Here is a 21,578-nt window from a genome sequence, read left to right as displayed (position 1 = left end):
TCCCCCTGAGTAGAGTGCTGTGGCATCACAGCTCACAGCAACCTCCAACTCCTGGGCTCAAGCAAGTCTCCTGCCTGAGCCTCCCAAGTAGCTGGGACCACAGGCGCCCGCCACAACGCCCTGTTATTTTTTTTTTGGTTGCAGCCATTATTGTAGTTTGGCAGGCCCGGGCTGGATTCGAACCCACCACCTTAGGTGCATGTGGCTGGCACCTTAGCCGCTTGAGCCACAGGCGCCGAACCTACATGTTATCTTTTCTAAGAAAAAAGTTTACATTTATTCTTATTACAAAGCTCAGAGTAATTAAGAAAGTGAAGTGATTAAAAAATCTCAGTAAGGACGGGGAAAGGGGAAGAGGTAGAAGAAGGGTGTGCTCCCACCTAATGGGAAAAATGTAAGGGCACATGGCACACCTCCTGGGTGCAGGACACAACTACAAGTGGGACTTTACCTAATAAATAAAAGATACTTTAACAAGTGCAAACGTTTACACCCTCATATTAATCTGGGAATAAAAAGTTCAGTAAACGTAGCCTCTTATTCTATGTAGCTTTTAACTTACAGCTATAATTTTAACATTGGCATGTCTGCCAAAGAAAATGAATCTTTAATTTTGTTTAAGAGACAGAGTCTCATTTTGTCACCCTTGGTAGAGTACCATGGTGTCACAGCTCACAGCAACCTCCAGTTCGTGGGCTAAGGCAATTCACTTGCCTCAGCCTCCCAAGTAGCCAGGACTACAGGTGCCTGCCACAATGCCCGGCTATTTTTTTGTTGCAGTTTGGTCAGTCAGGGCTGGGTTTGAACCTGCCACCCTCGATACATGGGGCTGGCACCCTACTCACTGAGCCACAGGTGCCGCCCAATCTTTAAGAATTTAAATTTTCATTTTCTAGGAGTATGCTCTTTCTGAATGTCAGATTTGCTTCCTTTTTCCTGCAATATTTTATTCATAGTCCCTATGCTATGAAAAGGAAGTTAGCAGCTAACATTTAATACTTAGTAATTACAGTTATGTGTCATCTTTTTTTTTTTTTTAAGATGGAGCCTCAAGCTATCCCCCTGGGTAGAGTGCCATGGCATCACGCTCACAGCAACCTCCAACTCTTGGGCTCAAGCGAGTCTCCTACCTCCGCCTCCCAAGTAGTTGGGACCACAGGCGCCCGCCACAACGCCTGGCCATTTTTTGGTTGCAGCCATAATTGTTGTTTGGCGGGCCCTGACTGGGGATTCGAACCTGCCGCCTTAGGTGTATGTGGCTGGCGCCTTAGCCACTTGCGCCACAGGCGCCGAACCAGTTATGTGTCATCTTAATGATAGAGATATATTCTGAGAATTGCACTGTTAAGCAATTTTGTCATCCAAACCAAGATAGTATATATAGCCCAGTGGTCCCCAGCCTTTTTGGCGCCAGGGACTGGTTTACAGAAGACAATCTTCCCATTGGAGGGTGGGGTGGATAATGGGATATTTAATGGTTTGGGGATGATTCAAGCACATTACACCTCCCTTTCAGATCATCTGACATTAGATTCTCATAAGGAGCATGCAACCTAGATCCCTCACATGTGCAGTTTACAGGAGGGTTTGAACTCCTTATCGAATCCTACGCCACTGGCGGGGAGAGGCTGTAAACATAGATAAAGTCTTACTCCCTCACCCATTGCTCACATCCTACTGTGTGGCCCATTCTTAACAGACCCAGGGGATGGGGAGTGCAGGTACAGCCTACTACACAGCATAGCCTATTGCTTTTAGGCTACAAACCTGCATGGCATGTTACTGTAGTACTGTAAGCAACTGGAACACAATGGGTAAGTGTATGCAGACTTACCTACACACAGAAATGGTACATTAACAATATAGTGCTAAAGCATTCTTATCTGGTGCATAACTGCATGTGCACACAAACTGCACCAATATCTTGCCATACAAATTTAGTGACCACAGGAGCAGGCAGTAAAAAGATTCTTTGCTTAACCAATCTTTAGTCAAGCTTTTGAACTTTTCTTGGGCCCACTTGTGCATTTCCTTGTAAAAAATCTAGTTTTATCAAGAACCCTACTACCCTACTACATCCGTTTAACTGAAACCCCTTCCTCCCACCTTCAACCATATAATCACTCTCAGTCTTCTCTATCTCCCAGGTGAAGTCTGATTATTTTGACCTGCCTTCAGCAAGAATCCTGTTAGGTCAGTTAAGCCAGAATACCTCCCTGCCCTTGATGCCTCCTCTTAATAATTATCCATTGATTGACACACACACACACAACCCTCCCCAATTCCTTGGCTATTAATTCCAACTTGCCCATGCTGTATTTGGAGCTGAGCCCAATCTCACTGCAAAATTCCATCCCAGTGATCCCTATACCAATCATAATACTCCCCCATTAAAGGCTTCCTTACAATGCTTTTAACAAGTATCACTCAATTTTTTTTTAACATGAATAAGAACACAAAGGATAGAAAACAATAACAGATAAGTGGTACACTGAAGAGAGGCAACTATAAAACTAAGGGAAGCAAAACCAAAGGTGGTACAGAATAAAACCTGACAGAACTAAATAAAAAAAAAAACCTTTGCAGCACTGCACATAGCAATTTTGCAATGATGACAACATTCCTTATTTGCATTACCCATATGGTGGCTGCCAGTCACATTGGACAATGTGGCTGGTGTGAATCTCATTTAAATATAAATAGCTATACGTAGATAATGGCTACTATACTGGGCAGTACAGACTAGAAGTGGTCACCAATATAAGGGAATGAAAGTAAGATTGGCACCAGTCTTCCTTCTGTGCAAAAATCAAAACTAACATCCCACCTTCACTCCCTAAAGACAATGAAATGGAGTTTTAAGTGACAGAGGTTATGAGCTAAGAATTTTCCTACTCAAAAAGGAATACTCTAATCACTAAAGAATTATAAATCTATTTTCTATTGTTTATAAGATTTGGCATAATCTATTTTTTAAAATTATCTTTTTTTTATTAAAAATATTAGTTATGTATTTTTTGAGACTTTGGGGAAAAATAATAAGTTAACTGATGAGTCCACACTGAACCTCAAAGTCAAAGCATTTTATAATAGGCATACTCTTATTTGACAATGTGAACGTTACTTTCTTTGCATTACTGTTACTGTATTATTGCTTAATACTTCGTTGCAGCAATCGTCTGATTTCTTTTCTGAATGTATTTATCTTCATTCATTCTTTATGAGGTTTTGGTTTCTAGTCCTTATCTTAAACATTGTTATTGTTGTCAAATTTTAAACCATTTTAATTATGTGAAAGCAAAAAGTGGAAACCTAATAATCACATACATATATAAAAATAATAATAAAAAAAAAGAATTACAAATCCAAATGAAGACTTTGGTATATGGGGATATGAAGGTATAAAAAGAACTGTTTACTAACAGTTAACTGAAATTACTTATAATCAAATTAAGCCTAGCTAACTATTTTATGTCTGGTTTAAAAACTGAATAAAGGCTTGGCACCCATAGCGCCAGCCACATATGCCCAGGGTGGCAGGTTCAAACCTGGCTTGGGTCAGCTAAACAACAATGACAACTGCAACAAAAAATAGCCAGGCACTGTGATGGGCACTTATAGTCCCAGCTACTTGGGAGGCTGAGGCAAGAGAATTGCTTAAGCCCAAAGAGTTTGAGGTTGCTGTGAGATGTGACCCCAAGGCACTCTACTCAGGGCAACACAGTGAGATTCTGTCTCAAAAAAAAAAGCCAACTGAATACAAAATTAAAAACTATTCTTTATTTAATAAAATCCCTAGTAAAATAGACTTTCAGGATATTTAAAAAAAATCTAAATCATTTTCATGTTTCATATGAATAAAAAACAAAATGCCTGGCTCAGACTGTACAAAAAATAATGCATATAACCAAAACACTGGAAACCCTGTAACATTATGAAATTGCAATAAAAGGGGCTTGGCGCCTGTGGCTCAAGTGGCTAAGGTGTCAGCCACATACACCTAAGGTGGCGGGTTCGAATCCAGCCTGGGCCCGCCAAACAACAATGATGCTGCCACCAAAAAATAGCCGGGCGTTGTGGTGGGCGCCTGTGGTCCTAGTAACTTGGGAGGCGGAGGCAGGAGACTCGCTTGAGCCCAGGAGTTGGAGGTTGCTGTGAGCTATGCCACGGCACTCTACCCAGGGGGACAGCTTGAGGCTCTGTCTCAAAAAAAAAAAAAAAAAAAATTGGAAAAAATAAATAAAGAAGATAGAAAAAAATACTGCTAGGCTGGACACTATGGCCCATGGCTGTAAGTCTAGCGTTCTGGGAGCCTGAGGCAGGAAACTGCTTTGAGGTCTGGAGTTTGGAGACCAGCCCCAACAAGAACAAGGACTCCCCACCCCTCAACAAAAAAAAGACAACAAAAAAAAAAAAAAAAAAAAAAGAAAGAAAGAAAAGAAAAGAAAAGAAAAATGAGTTGGGTGTCCTGATGCACACTGGTAGTCCTAGCTACTTGGGACCCTGAGACAAGAGGATAGCATGAGGTTGCAGTGAGCTATGATGGTTCCACTGCACTGTAACCAGGGCAACAGAGCAAGACTTGGTCTCATAAAACAAAACAAAACAAAACAAAAAAACTCAAAATGCTAGAAGTAAATGATGAGAAAAATGCAAAAGAATGCACAAACATATACTGTAACATTAGTATCATGAAAAGTATAATGTAATGGTACTAGAACAGGATATATATAGTCTATGATGATGCAAAAGCAATATGCACTTGGTAAAATGTGTATTTCAAGTATCAACGAATACTTTGCTTTTCACTTTCAAAACAGTATTCAAAAAATTACAAAAAATATTCAACATTTCATTAAAAAATAGGCTTTTATTAGATGATTTTGCCCAACTGTAGGCTAATATAAGTGATCTCAACACTTTACTCCCTGAGTTTTACCCATTTCTATGGAAGGCAACACTGCTCTGCCATTCTAAAAGATCTTTGTCCTCCCAATTCTGAGTCACCATTCCTTAGTGATTCCTTAGGATTACCTTTAAAATCGATTATGTATTTAAAACTTTATAGCCACCAGACTGTCCTTTTCCCCAGGATTATTACTATTGGCAGTTTTTCTGCCTCCTATTTCTTTTGTGCCAATACACCTCAAACTACTTTCAGATTGATACTCTCTGCTCACAAGTTTAAAACCCTAGAGGCTAGGCAGGGTGCAGTGGCTCATGCCTATAATCCCAGCACTCTGGGAGGCTGAGCCAGGTGGAATGCCTGAGCTTATGAGTTCAAGACCAGCCTGAAAAAGAGACAGACCCTGTTCTAAAAAATAGCTGGACATTGGAGTGGCCACCTATAGTCCCAGCTACTCGGAAAGCGGAGGCAAAAGAATCACTTGAGCCCAAGAGTTTGACGCTGCTGTGAGCTATGATGCCATTGCACTCTACAGAGGGCGACAGAGTGACACTGTTTAAAAAAAAAAAAAAAATCAATAGTTTGAGCATTCAGGGCCTTTCATTATATACCAATAGGTCTCATTGCTGTTTATTTCCAAAAAGTTTACTTACCGATAGAACCCTTTGTTCTAGTCACAAATTTTGAAATATACTAATGATATTAAAAAGTCTTTAACAGCCAAAAGAAATGTACTACTACACTTAATATGCATCTCAATTTTAAGATACAGTCTAGCCGTGACTGAACTAAGCTGATAGACCTTAAAAACACAATTAAGGCTTGGCACCCATAGCTCAGTGGGTAGGGTGCCGACCACATACACCGGGGTTAGTAGGTTCAAACCCAGCCCAGGCCTGCTAAACGACGACAGTTACAACAAAACATAGCTGGGCAGTGTGGCAGGCATCTGTGGTCCCCACTACTTGGGAAGCTGAGGCAAGAGAATCACTTAAGCCCAAGAGTGTGAGGTTGCTGTGAGCTGTGACGTCACAGCACTCTACCAAGGGCGACATCATGAGACTCTGTCTCAAAATAAATAAATAAATAATAAAAACACAATTAGTGAGTTTTATGTTTCACTTTAGACTGTAAGAGAGTTAATTTAAAATGTAGGAGAGGCCAAAAGATTGACAATGATCATTTGTTGTCTATACTATAATAAATATACTAGAACTCAACTTTTGGGGAAAGGAGTGGAGAGACCAATTGTAACTGAAATTTGAATTAAACCAAAAACAATCCCAATAGATTTTTTTCTTCATAAACTTGAAAGCCCATTTTACCGCTACAAATGTGACTCATTTACCATTTATCAAAATCATAAAATAACTTTATCTGTTAACCTTTTTTTTTTTTTTTGGAGACAGTCTCCAGCTGTCAACCTGGGTAAAGTGCTATGATGTCATAGCTCACAGCAACCTCCAACTCTTGGGCTCAAGCAATCCTCTTGCCTCAGTTTTTCTAATTTTAGTAGGAATGGGATCTCGCTTTTGCTCAGGCTGGTGTCGAACTTGTGAATTCAAGCAATATACCCGCCTCGGCCTCCCAAAGTGCTAGGATTAGAGGGGTGACCCACCACCCTGGCCTTATCCATTAACTTCTTTGCACTGTCATTAGAAAGTAAGCTCCACGAAGGTAAAGAACTTGGTTAGAAGGCAAGACATAGTAAACCAATCAAGATAGAAGGAATGGCATTTGTCTCTAACTTGGCTAGAACTCTCCAATTTCTACTAAAGGGTTTATTTTCGGAAGTGGTTTATTTTGTTTTTCATGCAGCTTACTTTGCATGTCAGAATTCTATTTTAGAAACTGGTGCTGAAACCAAAGGGTCTTTAGTTATTTGCCTACATCTTTTCTCAAATGTATTTTAAAATTTTACATGTACATTCAAAATTACACTAGTTCTTAGGCATGGAGTAGAAGGGAGTTTGCTACTTTACAAACAGTAACAATAATAATTTATTATTGTTTATTAATAATAATAAAATAACCCAGGAGGCCGGGTTATTTGGTTATTTCCAGAAAATTTTTGTAACGTCTCTGGATATCATAATGTAGTGGCTGGCAAGGTGCCAACACAGGAAGGATGGATACTTTTTTTTTAAGAGACAGAGTCTTACTTTTTTTTTTAAGAGACAAAGTCTCACTTTGTCCCCCTTGGTAGAGTGCAGTAGTGTCACAGCTCACAGCAACCTCCAGCTCCTGGGCTTAGGCGATTCTCTCGCCTCAGCCTCCCAAGTAGCTGGGGACCAAGGGACCACAGGTGCCTGCCACAACATCCAGCTATTTTTGGTTGTAGTTTGACCGGGGCTGGGCTTGAACCCACCACCCTCAGTACATGGGGCAGGCACCTTACTCACTGAGTCACAGGTGCCTCCTGGAAGGACACTATTTTTTCATAAAGTGTTTGTTGTTGTTTAATATAAAAGCACTCTGTTAAAAACATCAGGACATGACAAAAAGCTACTTTTCTATATTTGACAGGAATATGCTGCTTTCTGGCTTTTCTGTTATCAACTCTTCACAAAATTATTTAGATTTGTGACTACTAAATAAATAATTGAGGAACTTAAATGTCAATCTGACAAACCTGCCAAACATCTTATTCTTTCTATTTCTGGTATTTTGGTATTACAAGTACAGCCTGAAGAATAGACTCTACCTGTAATAGAAAAGGTATTGCTTGACAATTTTCACAATACTTTCTTTTAAAAAGATCATGGCAAGCTTATATAGTACAACTGCATACTAGAACAAAACAAATCAGGCTTTGAAAATTCACTGTCCAAACACTAATGGTTCCGAGCAATTCTCTCCTCTCCCTTTTTATCACTAGCAAATACACTGTTAATAGACCCATCAAAAATTCTCCCTCAGTGAGACATTTCTCTGCTCTCCTTTAGAAAAACAGTCTTTGAAAGTGTTACGTATATTAGTTTCCTCAGTCCCTTGTGTACCACTTTCTCCTGAACTCATTCTAACAAAGTTTTCACCCTCTCCCCCTCTACCAAAACTGCTCAACAATGTCCCGAACAACCCTGGCCCACCAAATTCAACTGACTCATTTCTCAGTCTTCACTTTGACTTGTCCTTGGCATCTGAGTCAGGTGATCACTCTTCCCTCTCTAAAATACTCTTTGCTTGCCTTCCACATACTACATGTTTGGTCTTCCTTCTACTTTTATTAGTCACTCCTTTCCTCATCTTTCATATCTCTAACTCTTGGAATACATCAAAGGCCTAATTCCCATACCTCTTCCTTGTCTGTGCTCCCCAGTACTCTCTATTCTCCTTGGCTGCATTTGTCTCTTCAGGATTTAATTAATATTACAGGCACAAGGTAAGGATTTCTATCTGGTTTGTTTAGTGCTGTATGCCCAACACCTAGGACAGGTGTAGCTCATTATAGAAGTCTAACAAATATTTGTTGAATGAATAAAAGGACAGAAACAAAAGTGGTAATAACAGTAATAGCCATTTTGTACTTGGAACTTATCAGCCAGATACCCCAACAAGCATGTCACATACATTTCTTCATTTAATCTTCAAATAACCACATGAGATACCCAAGACTTTGCAGGAGTGGGGACAGAGGTGGTTTGCATGCACCAAATCACAAAACTTCTAAACTATAGTGCCATGATTTAAACCCAAATATAAATCATCTTCACTTTTCCCTGCAGTTGTGATTTAATTTCCATTTTCTTTGTGAAGACAAACATTCTTTCTTTAGTTAACATCAACTTAAACATTATAGTGGAGATTTTGGTTTGGTTTTGATTTTGGAGCCAAAGTCTCTCCCTCTGTTCCCCTGGCTAGAGCGTCACGGCCTTAGCTTAACTCACAGCAACCTGAAATTCCTAGGTTTGAGCAATCCTCAGCAGGCATGTGCTACCACACCCAGCTAAATTTTCTATTTTTAGTAGAGATGGGGACCTCACTTTGCTCCTGAGGCTGATCTTTAACTCCTGACCTTAAGTGATCCTCCAGCCTCAGCCTCCTAGAGTGCTGGAATACAGGCATAAGCCACCCAAGCTGGTCTTAAAGATTCATTTTTAAGACAAAGCACCCTACACTGCCATTTTTGGTGATAAAAGAACAAGTAAGAAGAAACACCAACCTCCTTCAAGTGTTAATGGAAGCACTTACAACTTCCAGTCTCTCCTATTTCTATTAAAAAGCTTAAGCCAAACCTGGCTGAAGAGTCACCTAGGAGCTTTTTTGTTTTATGAAAACAAGATTCCCAGGCCCAACTCCAGAGCAAGTGATTCAAAATCTCTAGGAAACAGGGCCCAGGAACCCAGTATTTTATAAAGCTCCCTAGGAAACCTTGGTAGTTAGCCAAGTTTGGAAAACACTAAATAAACCAAAGTTGGCAAGAGACTAATCCCTCTGAGCATCTGGGTCACTGTTTGACACTGGTACTGACCTTCTTGGAAAGATGAATGATGCTGTTGGGTCGAACAAGCCTCCGTTTCTTACAGCTCAGTACAGGACGTGTTCGGGCTGCCACACAGGTGCCATCAGATGAAGAAGAAACTAGATTCAGTCGTTGCTTTTTATGTAATTGTTCCTCAGCATCAGAGCTGTCACCTGGAATGTGGTCTGCCAAGACAGGCTGTAGACTATACAAGGAGAAGGAAGAGTATTCACTTCCCAGAAAATACAAAGAAACAAAGCCTTTATTATTGGTCTAACCTCCTCTACTTGCAAATGCTCACAGAGGCAAATAGGCATTACAGAGCAGAAGCAGGTAATCTCCTGATGTCTACCAATCTCACTGTGTGTGCTTATGTGTAAGGATCTTGACACACACTACCTGTATCACTCTGAAAAGCACAGAAGTGTCAGTAAGTGAATTCAAGTCTAGTGATTCTCTTCTGAAATAAAAACATTATGAGTAAGTCTAGAAAATTACAATTCACAAAACAATACATTTTGCAAATGTTAATGGGATGCCTTAGAATCAGTTCTATGAAACCTGAATCTTAGAGATGTGTATACATCATTCATGTGTATAAAGACTCCTTAAATCTTAAGTATACATTAACAAACATAGCCTTCAGGGATTTCATCTGTAGAGCAGAGTAGAGCAGCTTATATAAACAATACAGGGGAATTCCTCCAAGACCAACAGTAATGATTCACAATAACTATGGGACCTTTTTTCTCACAGCTCAGTCCATTTTAGACCATAGCAGGTAAAAGGAAAATACACAAATATATTAATTAAAATACACTTGCTATAGTAGGAAACATGCAATACTAACAAAGTGGTAAGATTTTTGAATCAAAACCAGGGTCAGTACTGGCCAGAGATAACTATGAGTTCCACAATACCTTTTACCAGCCCAGTTAAGTATAAAAAGTAGAAGGGTTAAACTTACGTATTAATAACTCCATTAACGGGTCTTAGTGCTCCACACGATTTGGTAGACAATGACTCAGAAATATGACCAACGGGGGCACCATGGTTTTCTAGTGGCTGAGAAACAGTTTCAATCTGAACAAGGGAAAAGAAAAAGAAAACACATTGATCATCATTTACTCAACAGCACCTCTGCTTGAAAAGCAGTACTATTTCATTTGCACGACGCACCTAACATTTCAGATCACCAACTTGAAAACCAAAGCTTACATGACAATTAGCTTTTGCTTTGGGCAAAGAGTGTTGAGGAACCCAAGTATTTCAGACTACCTTCTGACAAGGAAATAATCTTAACGATTACATGGATTAGAAGCTTAGCAAAAATAATTACACAATAACATGAGCCTTCATCTATCAGGGGTCCTCAAACTTTAACAGGGGGCCAGTTTACTGTCCCTCAGACTGTTGGAGGGCCAGACTGCCGGCCCTGGCACAAGTTGGCTGCTAAGCAGGACAGGCAGTGGCGGCAAATACCCGGCGGGCCAGATAAATTTCCTCAGCGGGCCACATGTGGCCTGTGGGCAGTAGTTTGGGGATGCCGGATCTAAATCAAGGACACAACTAAACATTAGTATTAAGACAACTTAGAGGAAACTGAAATGCAGTTAATGGCTGTGTAAGTTAAGTCTGCAGTATATGCTGAAAGCTTGTTTTCTAAAAACTGTATTTTGTTCAAAAATATACATGCATGTGTGTTAATTCTATTAGGGAGTAACTACTGTCTTAAAGACTATTTGTATCAAGTACTTTTTATTTTATTGTATTTTTTTAATTTTTTCAAATTAACATGAGGGTACAGTTTTTAGGTTACGTTGTTCTCACTTCTAGAGTAAAGTTCCATTGTAGAAGAGCCCCTCACAGAGTGTACATCAGGTGAGATCCTGCCTCATGTCCTCCCTCCTTCTGCCAAATGTCTTCCCCACCCTCCCTTCCCTTTACTGCTGAACTGGACTGTATTAGTGTTTATTGTTCTAATAAGCATGTAATTATTTATATGTTAGTATGGAGAACACTGGATATTTATTTTTCCATTCTTGCAATACTTTATACTAAGAATGCATTTCAATTCCATCCAGGTAAATGTAGAAGATATAAAATCTCTATCTTTTTAATGGTTGAATAATATTTCATGGTATATAAATATACCACAGTTTATTGATCCATTTGTGGGTTGATAGGCACTTAGGTTGCTTCCACAACTTGGCAATTACGAATTGAGCCACAATGAAAACTCTACTGCAAATGCAAATTGAGTATTTTTTAGAATATAAAAATAAATCACAGAAATAGAGGAACAATATGAAAAACACTGAATTCTAATATTCAAAACAAATTGTGTCATTTATTAGATTCAAAAGGAACAGGGGCAGCTGCGAGTGCCAATCACATAGCACTTCAGAAGAACAAACAAATCTGTATATCCAGCTACCTCTCAGTTCTGGAAGTTGCAGAAATGTGAAGGAAAGGCTGAGGTGTTTGTTTCCTTGTATAACAACTGATGGGGGGGGGGGTATTACAAAGTTTTGCTTCTTATAACCACTACCAGTACATTTCTAAGGCCTATATCTTAAAGCTGAAATTCTATTTTTCAGTATTGCTAAATTCCTTTTTGATCTTCACCTCCCTAAGGAGAAACACCAAAGGATGTGCAGATCTAAAAAACAGTTCTAGACAAGTACCAAAAAAACGAACAGACTGGGAAGATATTTTAAAATTTTTAACACAAACCAACCTAAAAACCCGATCAAAATATATACACAGCCAAGTCATGTTACAATGAGTGAACATTGGGTCTTTACTGAATACCCTGTATATTTAGTAATGTATAACGTATCACAGACATCATCAACAACTGTAGTCAATGCAATCAAAAGTATGATAACTTTGGTACACAGACTCATTACCTTAAACTCAATACTGATTTCCTTTGGAAAGCAATATAGTATTATAAAGATATTCATATCTTCTGAGAAAATATTTTAACCAATCTTAAAAATCTACCCTGAAATAACTCAACAAACACTGTAGTATTTACTCAATTATTTATTTATTTTATTGATTTTTTTTGGAGACGGAGTATTCATTATTTTTTCAGAGACTTTACTGCCCTTGATAGAGTGCCGTGGCACCACAGCTCACAGCAACCTCCAACTCCTGGGCTTAGGCGATTCTCTTGGGCAAGCCCCCCAAGTAGCTGGGACTATGGGCGCCTGCCACAATGCCCGGCTATTTTTGTTGTTGCAGTTTGGCCAGGGCCAGGTTTGAATCTGCCACCCTCAGTATGTGGGGCCAATGCCCTACCCACTGAGCCACAGGTGTTGCCCCTACTCAATAATTTAAATACTTGACATCTCAGGAAAAGTTCTAAGTGTGGTATACAAGATCAAAATATTAAAAACCATAAAAGATATTTCTTTTCCCCTTATGCCTGACAAATATTTAAAGAGAAAAAATAAGTCTTTTACATAGTAACAGAAACTGCTTTAGAAAAGGGGGTAAATTTGGTATTTTAATATAATTGTAATTAACTAAAAATCTACATACATGACAAGACAGAAAGTATAGCAGGAAATTTCTTTATGGTATTTTTATATTTAAAATACCAGATAAATGTCTTCTGAAGATTTACTATACAGGGAGAACCCTGTCAATATGGTATGTATGACACAAGTCAAGAAAATCAAAACTATTAAGGTTTATGATGGCATAAAGTAGCAGATATGTGACTTTCAAAGTTTCCTTTCAATACAAAAATGCTGTCACTATGCGCTTTTTACTAGCATACCAATCTAAAGAATGTCTGCCAATTTTATATTTACTCATATAGCTTTTATCATTAACTTATGGCAGTGATGTGCATTACATAATCCATATATTCTACAAGGTACCATGCTTACATGATGGGTGATTCTTCCTTTGATTAAGTTTTCTGGTAGGGACTATGAGATCTAACAGCAAGGACACTTGTCAAGACCAAGTGTTGCGGCTTGGCACTTGTGGCTCAAGTGGCTAAGGCCACATACACCTAAGGTGGAGGGTTTGAATCCAGCCCAGGCCTGCCAAACAACGACGCTGCAACCAAAAGATAGCTGGGCGTTGTGGCGGGTGCCTGTGGTCCCAGCTACTTGGGAGGCTAAGGCAGGAGACTTGCTTGAGCCCAGGAATTGGAGGTTGCTGTGAGCTGTGATGCCATGGCACTCTATCCAGGGGGACAGCTTGAGGCTCTGTCTCAAAAAAAAAAAAAAAAGACCAAGTGTTGCCATTCTTCAACGAAATCTCTCAAAACAATTTTCTTTCTTACAGAAAGTTTAAAGAAGTAAAAGCCCAAGTGTTCTCACCACCCATAGCAAACTGCTGCTTATAGCCTGTCTTGTTTTTCTTTCTTTCTTGAGACAGAGTTTCGTTCTGTTGCCTAGGAATGCATGCCATGGCATCAGTCTAACTCAAAAGCAACCTCAAACTTCTGGGTTCATGCAATCCTCCTGCCTCAGCCCCCCAAAACAGCTGGGACTACAGGCACCCGCCACAACACCTGGTTATTTTTAGAGGTGAGGTCTTGCTCTTGCTCAGGCTGGTGTCAAACCTCCAAGCTCAGGCAATCCATCTGCCTCAGCCTCCCAGAGTGCTAGTATTATAGGTGTGAGCCATCATACCCTGTCAGCCTACTTTCTCTTTTTTTCTTCTGAGACAGAGCCTTACTCCCTTGCCCTGGGTAGACATTCACATTAACCTTTGCCCTAGTTGCTGTGAGCTATGGTACCGAAGAAAAGTTCAGATTTCCTTTGGAAAATCAGGAACATTCACATTAAAGATTAATAACATTTATATATTACACATTTGTAAGCATGAAAAGTTTCAGGCTTGCCTCAAACTCCTGAGGTCAACCAATCCACCCGCCTAGGCCTCCCAGAGTGCTAGGATTACAGACATGAGTCACTGTGCCCAGCCAAGACTACTTTTTTTTTCTTTTTTTAAATTCTTAGTAGACAGGATCTTGCTTTTGCTCAGGCTGATCCCTGCTAAGGCTGGTCTTGAACTGAACTCAAGGGATTCTCCTGTCTTGCTGTCTTGTTTTTCATGCTTACTAATATGTAATGTATACTTAAATGTTATTAATCTTTAATATGAATGTTACTGATTTTCCAAAGGAAATCTAAACTTTTCTGGGGTACTTCAATTTAAAATTGAAGTCAATAGGCAGAAGAGAAATCTTGTTGGGCACATAAAAGCACAGAGATAAAGAACATATAAATCAGAAAGGGACTATCCTAGGATTCCAATCTCCACAATATCAGGAAACACTGGATATTCAGGAGGATCTGCTCAGATATCTTGGGAAATTCCACAATCAAACTGATATCCAAAAGCAGGGAATTTGGGCAAGCATGATCACTCGTTATCAAATACTAAGAGTTTAAAATATTAAACCCAATATCACCGTTCAATTTGGGAAAAGAAAAACACACAAACACATTCACAATGCCTTAAGACAGAATGAGGCCAGGCACTGTGGCTCTCATATAATACCCGAGAGACCCAGGCAGGTGGATAGCTTGAGCTCAGGAGTTTGAGACAGGCTTGAGCAAGAGTGACCCCATCTCTACTAAAAATAGGAAAACTGAGGCAAGAGGACTGCTTGAACCCAAGAGTTGGAGGTTGCTGTGAGCTATGACACCACTGTACTCTACTGGAGTGACAGTGGGACTCTGTCTTTAAAAAAAAGACAAAACGAGTCTAAAATGCTGCAAACAGAATATAAACATTAATACTTCAGAAATGTTAAATCTGCGTACTAATTTAAGTTTGATCATTACTACTTCAGTGATTTACAACATTAGTTTTTTAAAAACTAAAACTTGACTCAGATATCTGTCATTCAACTAAAAAAAATAAAATATAGAAAGAGTGAAAGAATTTAAGACTCTCCCACCCAGGGGATAGAAAAGATCACAGAAGCATCCATTTGCATTTATTTGACATACAAATGTACTGAAGATCTATGTATCTGACAGCCAGAATGAAAAGAAAAGCTAAAGTGGTAGATAGTGTTTCTGTTATCCCTTCCTCTCCAAAGCAGGGCCCCAGGGGATTACCTTTTGGAGCAATCTTCCAGGTGGACTTAGCAAGAAGGGTTGCTAAACTATGCCCCCACCCATCCAAAGGACCAGGTGTACAGCATAAAATAACAGCAAAGAGATTCAAATTTGTTGTTCACATAAAGCAGGCATCTGTCTGATTCATTACTTTACCCTCTTGGCCAGACCAGGTAAGTGTGACAAAGAGCCCTTGAACAAAAGCTGAGATTAAATTAAAGAGTTTTCACAGGGGTGGGTTTTTCTGAGGTCTAAGAACCAATACCCACTAGATCTGTTTTTATCAGTAAGTAAAGGGGTTTAAAAAAAAAAAAAAAGAGGCACACATTTTAAAACACAACAAAATTAAATTCTAACTGCAAATATGCACATATATTTTTACTTTAGTCATTTAATTAATGCCATGTTACACCTGCTTGAAATATCATTTACTTAAACGCATCACAATCATCTGGCTAGAAAATTTAACAATTTGGTTTTGGTTAGTCATTCTCTGAGAAACTGAATTAAAATGGGGGGTAGGGTTAACTGGGTGACAGTAATTACATTTTTATTCTTAGCTCAAAATAAATTAGTTTTTTACTTTGTATAAGTTATTTCATGTCTCAAGCTCCCCATTTCCATTAAACTCTGCATAGTTTTACTTAAAATTACCAAAATATTGCTGGCCAATAAATAATACATTAGGCATTTCCCCTAACTAGTACTACGGCCATGAAACTGTACTATCGTGTTTCCCCAAAAATAAGACACTGTCTTTTGGGTAGGTCTTATTTTCGGGGAAATGTGGAATGTTCTGAAAATTGCACTTTTGTCAAGTTACTTATCTGGCCTTCAATCTCTGCATAAAATGGGTTATGTACCTCACTTTCCTATGTCTGCAGATTGAGGATAAAATAGTTATCTATACATTCATGAGAACAATTTTGAATTAGCATATTATTTTAAAATTTCAATTAGCATAAAGCTGTTTTAAGTCCAACAGCTCCTAAAACTAAGATTTATATTTACCAACACTGCTGAAAGTATGTATCTATTTAATAGAATCTAAAGAAAATATAGCAATTGGCTTGGCGCCCATAGCTCACTGAGTGGGCACTGGCCACATACACCGAAGCAGGCGCATTCGAGCCCAATCTGGGCCTACTAAACAAAAATGACAAAAAAAACAACCAAAAAATAGCTGGGCACTGTAGCGGTGCCTATAGTCCCAGCCACTTGGGGGGCTAATGCAAGAGAATTGCTTAAGCCCAAGAGTTTGAGGTTGCTGTGATGCCACAGCACTCTACCAAGGGTGACATAGTGAGACTTTGTCTCAGAAACAAAAATAATAAAAATAAAATAAAAATACAGCTATTACAAAAAGCAGCCCCTCCACCCCGACATAGCCTCACTTTGTCATTCTCAGCAAAGTTCCACGGTGTCATAGTTCAAAGCAACTTCAAACTCTTGGGCTCAAGCAATTGTCTTATCTCAGGCGCCTGCCACAATGCCCAGCTCTTTTTAGAGACAGGGTCTTGCTCTTGCTCAGGCTGGTCTCGACCTGTGAGCTCAGGCAATCCACCCACTTCGGCCTGCCAAAGTGCTGGGATTACAGGCATGAGCTACCGTGCCTGGCCCCACAAAAAGCAGTTTTATAAATTCTTACTGCTCAACTTATTTAATCCATAGTCCAACTTACCTTAAAAGGCCCAATTTGTCAGTGTCTATTAATACTGTGATTCAAATATTTCCCAGCCATTATCTATCCCTTTACTTTCTATCCCCAAACTCTTGTCAGCCAACGTACCACAATGTACCATCACTGTCCCTGGTAACTGCAAAACTTCAAGGAAAAGTATTCCTGCTTAACCAATGGCACAAAGAACTTATTTAATATCTTGAACTTTAACAGAAATAGCAATAGCTTAACATTTTAGCATGCCTTTCTTCTGAGAAAACATCAGTCCTTCACTTTAGTAGTTTACTTGTTTCTTCAATCACTTCCATGAAGTAGGATGAGCAAGAAAAAGGTAAAAGGACAAGGCTCATTTCACAAATAGAAACTGATACACAGATAACAAGATTATCTGTCAGCAACCATAAAAGCAATGCTTTTGCAAAATAACCCCCCTAAACCCTCAATTTCAAATCCAGACTTTTATGAACTATTTACCCAAGGGGAGTGGGAGTTAAGAAAATATGTTCTGCTCATTTGTGCGAAAATAATACAGAATAAATAACCTAAAAAGTAATGCAATTGTTTGCCTACATGGGGTGAGTGGGAACGAGATGTAAAGAAGAGAGAATATCTACCTTTTAGGATCATGTTTCATCACAGATTCAAAAAACAACCTATTTAGTGGTGGGGGACACACGGCTGCGGGAGGAACTAGATTAAAAGCATAGTAGGGGCAGCACCTGTGGCTCAAAGGAGTAGGGTGCTGGCTCCATATGCCGTAGGTGGCAGGTTAAAACCCAGTCCCAGCCAAAAACTGCAAAAAAAAAAAAAAAAAAAGCCTAGTAGAAACCTAACTGTACCATAAAGTAACAATCACACTGAAAGGTGTAAGTGGGAAAAAAAAAAACCTAAGTAACTTCAGAAAACAGTATTCTGATTGTATGTAACACCAGCATATGGTACAGAGATACTGTATCTAGATAGGACACTTATTTCTCAGAGGGGTATGAGATGGCAATTATGAAACTACTTTAGGGGTACTAGGATAGAACAAGTAACAATAAGGAAGTGGGAAGGTTGCTGTGTTAAACTTGTATGAAGTCCTGGTTATATAGAAATAAACACAGACGTACGTGTGTGTGTGTGTGTGTGTGTGTGTGTGTGTGTATGCATGCATATTTCCTAATTTTGTCTGTTGAGAAATCCTAGAAGCAGTGACACCAAGTAGCAATGAGCACAACTAATACCTAGATCCTGTTTCCAAACACTGTTTTCCAATAAAAAGAGATAGGACTGGAGCAAGTGAAAATACTATAGAACATCTTCTGGAGCCAGAAAGTAAATACTTCAAAAAATAAGGGAGACATGTTGAAAGGAACACAGAGGCTAACGTGAAAGAGCTCCTAATACCTGGAGTTGAGACAACTGAATGAAAAGAGTAACAGGATAGGATAAAATACCCACAAGTCCATTAAACATACACAACTGTGTGAATAAAATAAGGAGGGGGGAAATCTCTCCTTAACAGAATTACAATTAAGAAATGTAAAAAACAGAAACATCACCATTCAGTAAACAACACAGCAATTAACTGTTGTAAGAAAAATATGACATTGAGTGACAAAATTGTGAGTGAAAATAAAATGAGCAACAAAATATTTGCATAGTGTCTTCTCATAATATATTCATTACAACACGAAAAATACTAACTTTACAGGGAAGAAATCTGACAGGCACCACCTTAACCAGGGGAGCAAACCTATCCATCACCAGTAAAAAGACTATTAATACCATGAACTCCCTGATAGGATACAAAGAGAAAAACACTATTATTTCTGTGAAAAATGCATACTCTCTAATAACGAGAAAACACCTGACAGCTCCAACTTGAGGAACATTATATGAAATAAATAACTTTGTGTTATTGGGTGAATGAAAGATAAATCTGAGGAAGGCTCAGACTGAAGGACATTTAAGAGAGGTAACAACCCAAAGCAACGTAGGATTCTGGACAACAAAAAGGACACTGGTGAGGAAACTAATAATACAGAAATTTAAATAATTTATGTATAGTACTGTGCCAGTGTTAACTTCCTGGGTTTGCTGACTGTCCAATGGTTATTTATTTATTTATTTTGAGACAGAGCCTCAAGCTGTCCCCCTGGGTAAAGTGTCGTGGCATCACAGCTCACAGCAACCTCCAACTCCTGGGCTCAAGTGAGTCTCCTGCCTCAGCCTCCCAAGTAGCTGGGACCACAGGCGCCCGCCACAACGCCCGGCTATTTTTTGGTTGCAGCCATCACTGCTGTTTGGTGGGCCCGGGCTGGATTCGAACCTGCCACCTTAGGTGTATGTGGCTGGCACCATAGCGGCTTGAGCCACAGGCACCGAGCCTGTCCAATGGTTATTACAGTAAGATGTTAACACCACAGGAAGCTGAGTGAAGGTTACCTGGAGAACAATGTATTGCTTTCCCAAGTTTCCTATAAATCTAAAAATCATTTTTAAAAATAGGGGAAAAAGTTCACCCAACATTGAAAAGCAAATATCAACAACTCAAGTGCCCACGAATACACAAATGAATAAAATGTGGTATACGTATACCATGGAGTACTACAAAGCCATAAAAAAGTGATCTTTTTTGACAACCTAGATGGAACTAGAGACCATCCTAAGTGAAGTATCACAGGAATGGAGAAACAAACACCAGATGTACTCAATACTAAACTGGAACTCATCAATCAACACTTGTGCACATATGAAAGTAAAACTCAACAAAAAGGAGGAGGGTGAGGAAGGTTTGGGGAAATCCATTCCTAGTGGGTACTGCACACACTATCTCAGTGAAGGGCACACTTACAACTTTGACTTAGTCTGTACAAAAACAAATTATGTAACCAAAACTCGTGTAACCCCTAATATTTTGAAAATTTTTTAAAAAGCAATTTCATTCATACAGTCTTCCTATCAGTTAATAGGATAAAGTACATGCTTGTTAAGATAAATCCATAACCTATTGGTCAGAACATTCAACATTCAATCACAGAAACGTCTTTGTAGTTCTCTGATTACCCAAGCCACTCTCCCTCCCTGCTGGAACTCACTTCCTACACACTTCTTCACCAACTGCACAAGATTCAGAACAAACATACCCTTCCCTAGGAAGGTACCTCTACTGCCCTGAGGAGAATATTGAGAATTCCTCTCTTCTGTACACTCCTGCTATATTCCTAATGGAAGAACTCCTGCCCTCAAGGAAATGTACCTTATTTTACTTACAGACACATAGGGCAGACCTTTTAACAATATTATACACCATACACCAAATGTTAACAGGTTTCATCTTAGCTCATTGCAACCTCAAACTCCTGGGCTCAAGTGATGCCCAGCCTCAGTCTGCCAAGTAGCTGGGGCTACAAGTACTAACCACAATATAACTTTCAAAAAAAAACTTTAAGAGATAGGGTCTTGCTATATTGCTCAGAATGGTCTTAAACCCCTGGCTTCGGTGGTACCTGTAGCTCAAAGGAGTAGGGCACCAGCCCCATATGCTGGACGTGGCAGGTTCAAACCCAGCACTAGCCTAAAACTGTAAAAAAATAAAACAAAACAAAAAAAACCAACCCTGGCTTCAAGTGAAGCCTAAGGGCTAAGATTAGAGACATGAGTGACTGCACCCAGCCAATTTGATTCTTGTTTATAAGATTGTTTTGGCTATTAACCAAAGCACTTCAAGTCTCTATTTATACATATTTGACAACTGTTTCAATTGCCACCAACACCCTCCCCCCACAAAAAGACTGCTAGGGTGATCGGGTCTGTATTAAATCTGTATGTCTGTTGGGAGATTATTAACATTTTAATACTGATTCTTCTAATTCACAAATAAAGAGTACATCTGGATTTGGTTATGTCATTTTTAATCTTTTAGAAATGTGTTTATGATTTCTGTGATAAAGTCATAAATTTCTTTCATTAGATTTTTTCCTAAGTATTTTGTTTCTTGATGCCACTGCAGGTGGAACTGTTTCTCAAAGTCATTTGCCACTTGTTTGCTGCTAACAAATAGAAGAAATATAATTCGCTGTATTCTAGAATGTGGCTAAATTCATGTGATAGTTCTGATAGTTTTTTTTTTTTTAATATAGAAACAGAGTCATACTTTATCGCCCTCAGTAGAGTGCCGTGGTGTCACACAGCTCACAGCAACCTCCAACTCCCGGGCTTAAGTGAGTCTCTTGCCTCAGTAGTCCTGAGTAGCTGGGACTATAGGTGCCTACAACAACACCTGGCCAGGGCCGGGTTTGAACCTGCCACTGTCAGTATGCGGGGCTGGCACCCTACCCACTGAGCCACAGGCGCTACCCAGTTCTGATAGTTTTTATAGATTCCAGAGTATTCTGTTTTATGTCTTCGCATAACAGTTCTGCTTTGTCTTTTTTTTTTTTT

The 21,578-nt window shown here is 39.3% G+C and overlaps 1 protein-coding gene across 4 annotated transcripts in view; it reads right to left on the bottom strand.

Moving 5' to 3' along the window:
- The window catches only part of KANSL1 (KAT8 regulatory NSL complex subunit 1), a 188,943-nt gene that overhangs the window by 26,416 nt on the left and 140,949 nt on the right, over nucleotides 1-21,578 (bottom strand). For all 4 annotated transcript variants that reach the window (XM_023510999.1, XM_023511001.1, XM_023511002.1 and 1 more), the window contains exons 5-6: nucleotides 10,336-10,451; nucleotides 9,378-9,573 (exon numbers count right to left, since the gene is read on the bottom strand). In XM_023510999.1, the coding sequence (XP_023366767.1) occupies nucleotides 9,378-9,573; nucleotides 10,336-10,451 (312 nt within the window). The remainder of the gene's footprint in view (nucleotides 1-9,377; nucleotides 9,574-10,335; nucleotides 10,452-21,578) is intronic.

The sequence above is a fragment of the Otolemur garnettii genome, unplaced genomic scaffold, assembly GCF_000181295.1.
Source record: "Otolemur garnettii isolate 467f Iridium unplaced genomic scaffold, OtoGar3 scaffold00018, whole genome shotgun sequence".
Taxonomy (NCBI): Eukaryota; Metazoa; Chordata; class Mammalia; order Primates; family Galagidae; genus Otolemur; species Otolemur garnettii.
The sequence above is the reverse complement of the archived record's forward strand: the minus strand, read 5'-3'. Positions and strand labels throughout refer to the sequence as shown.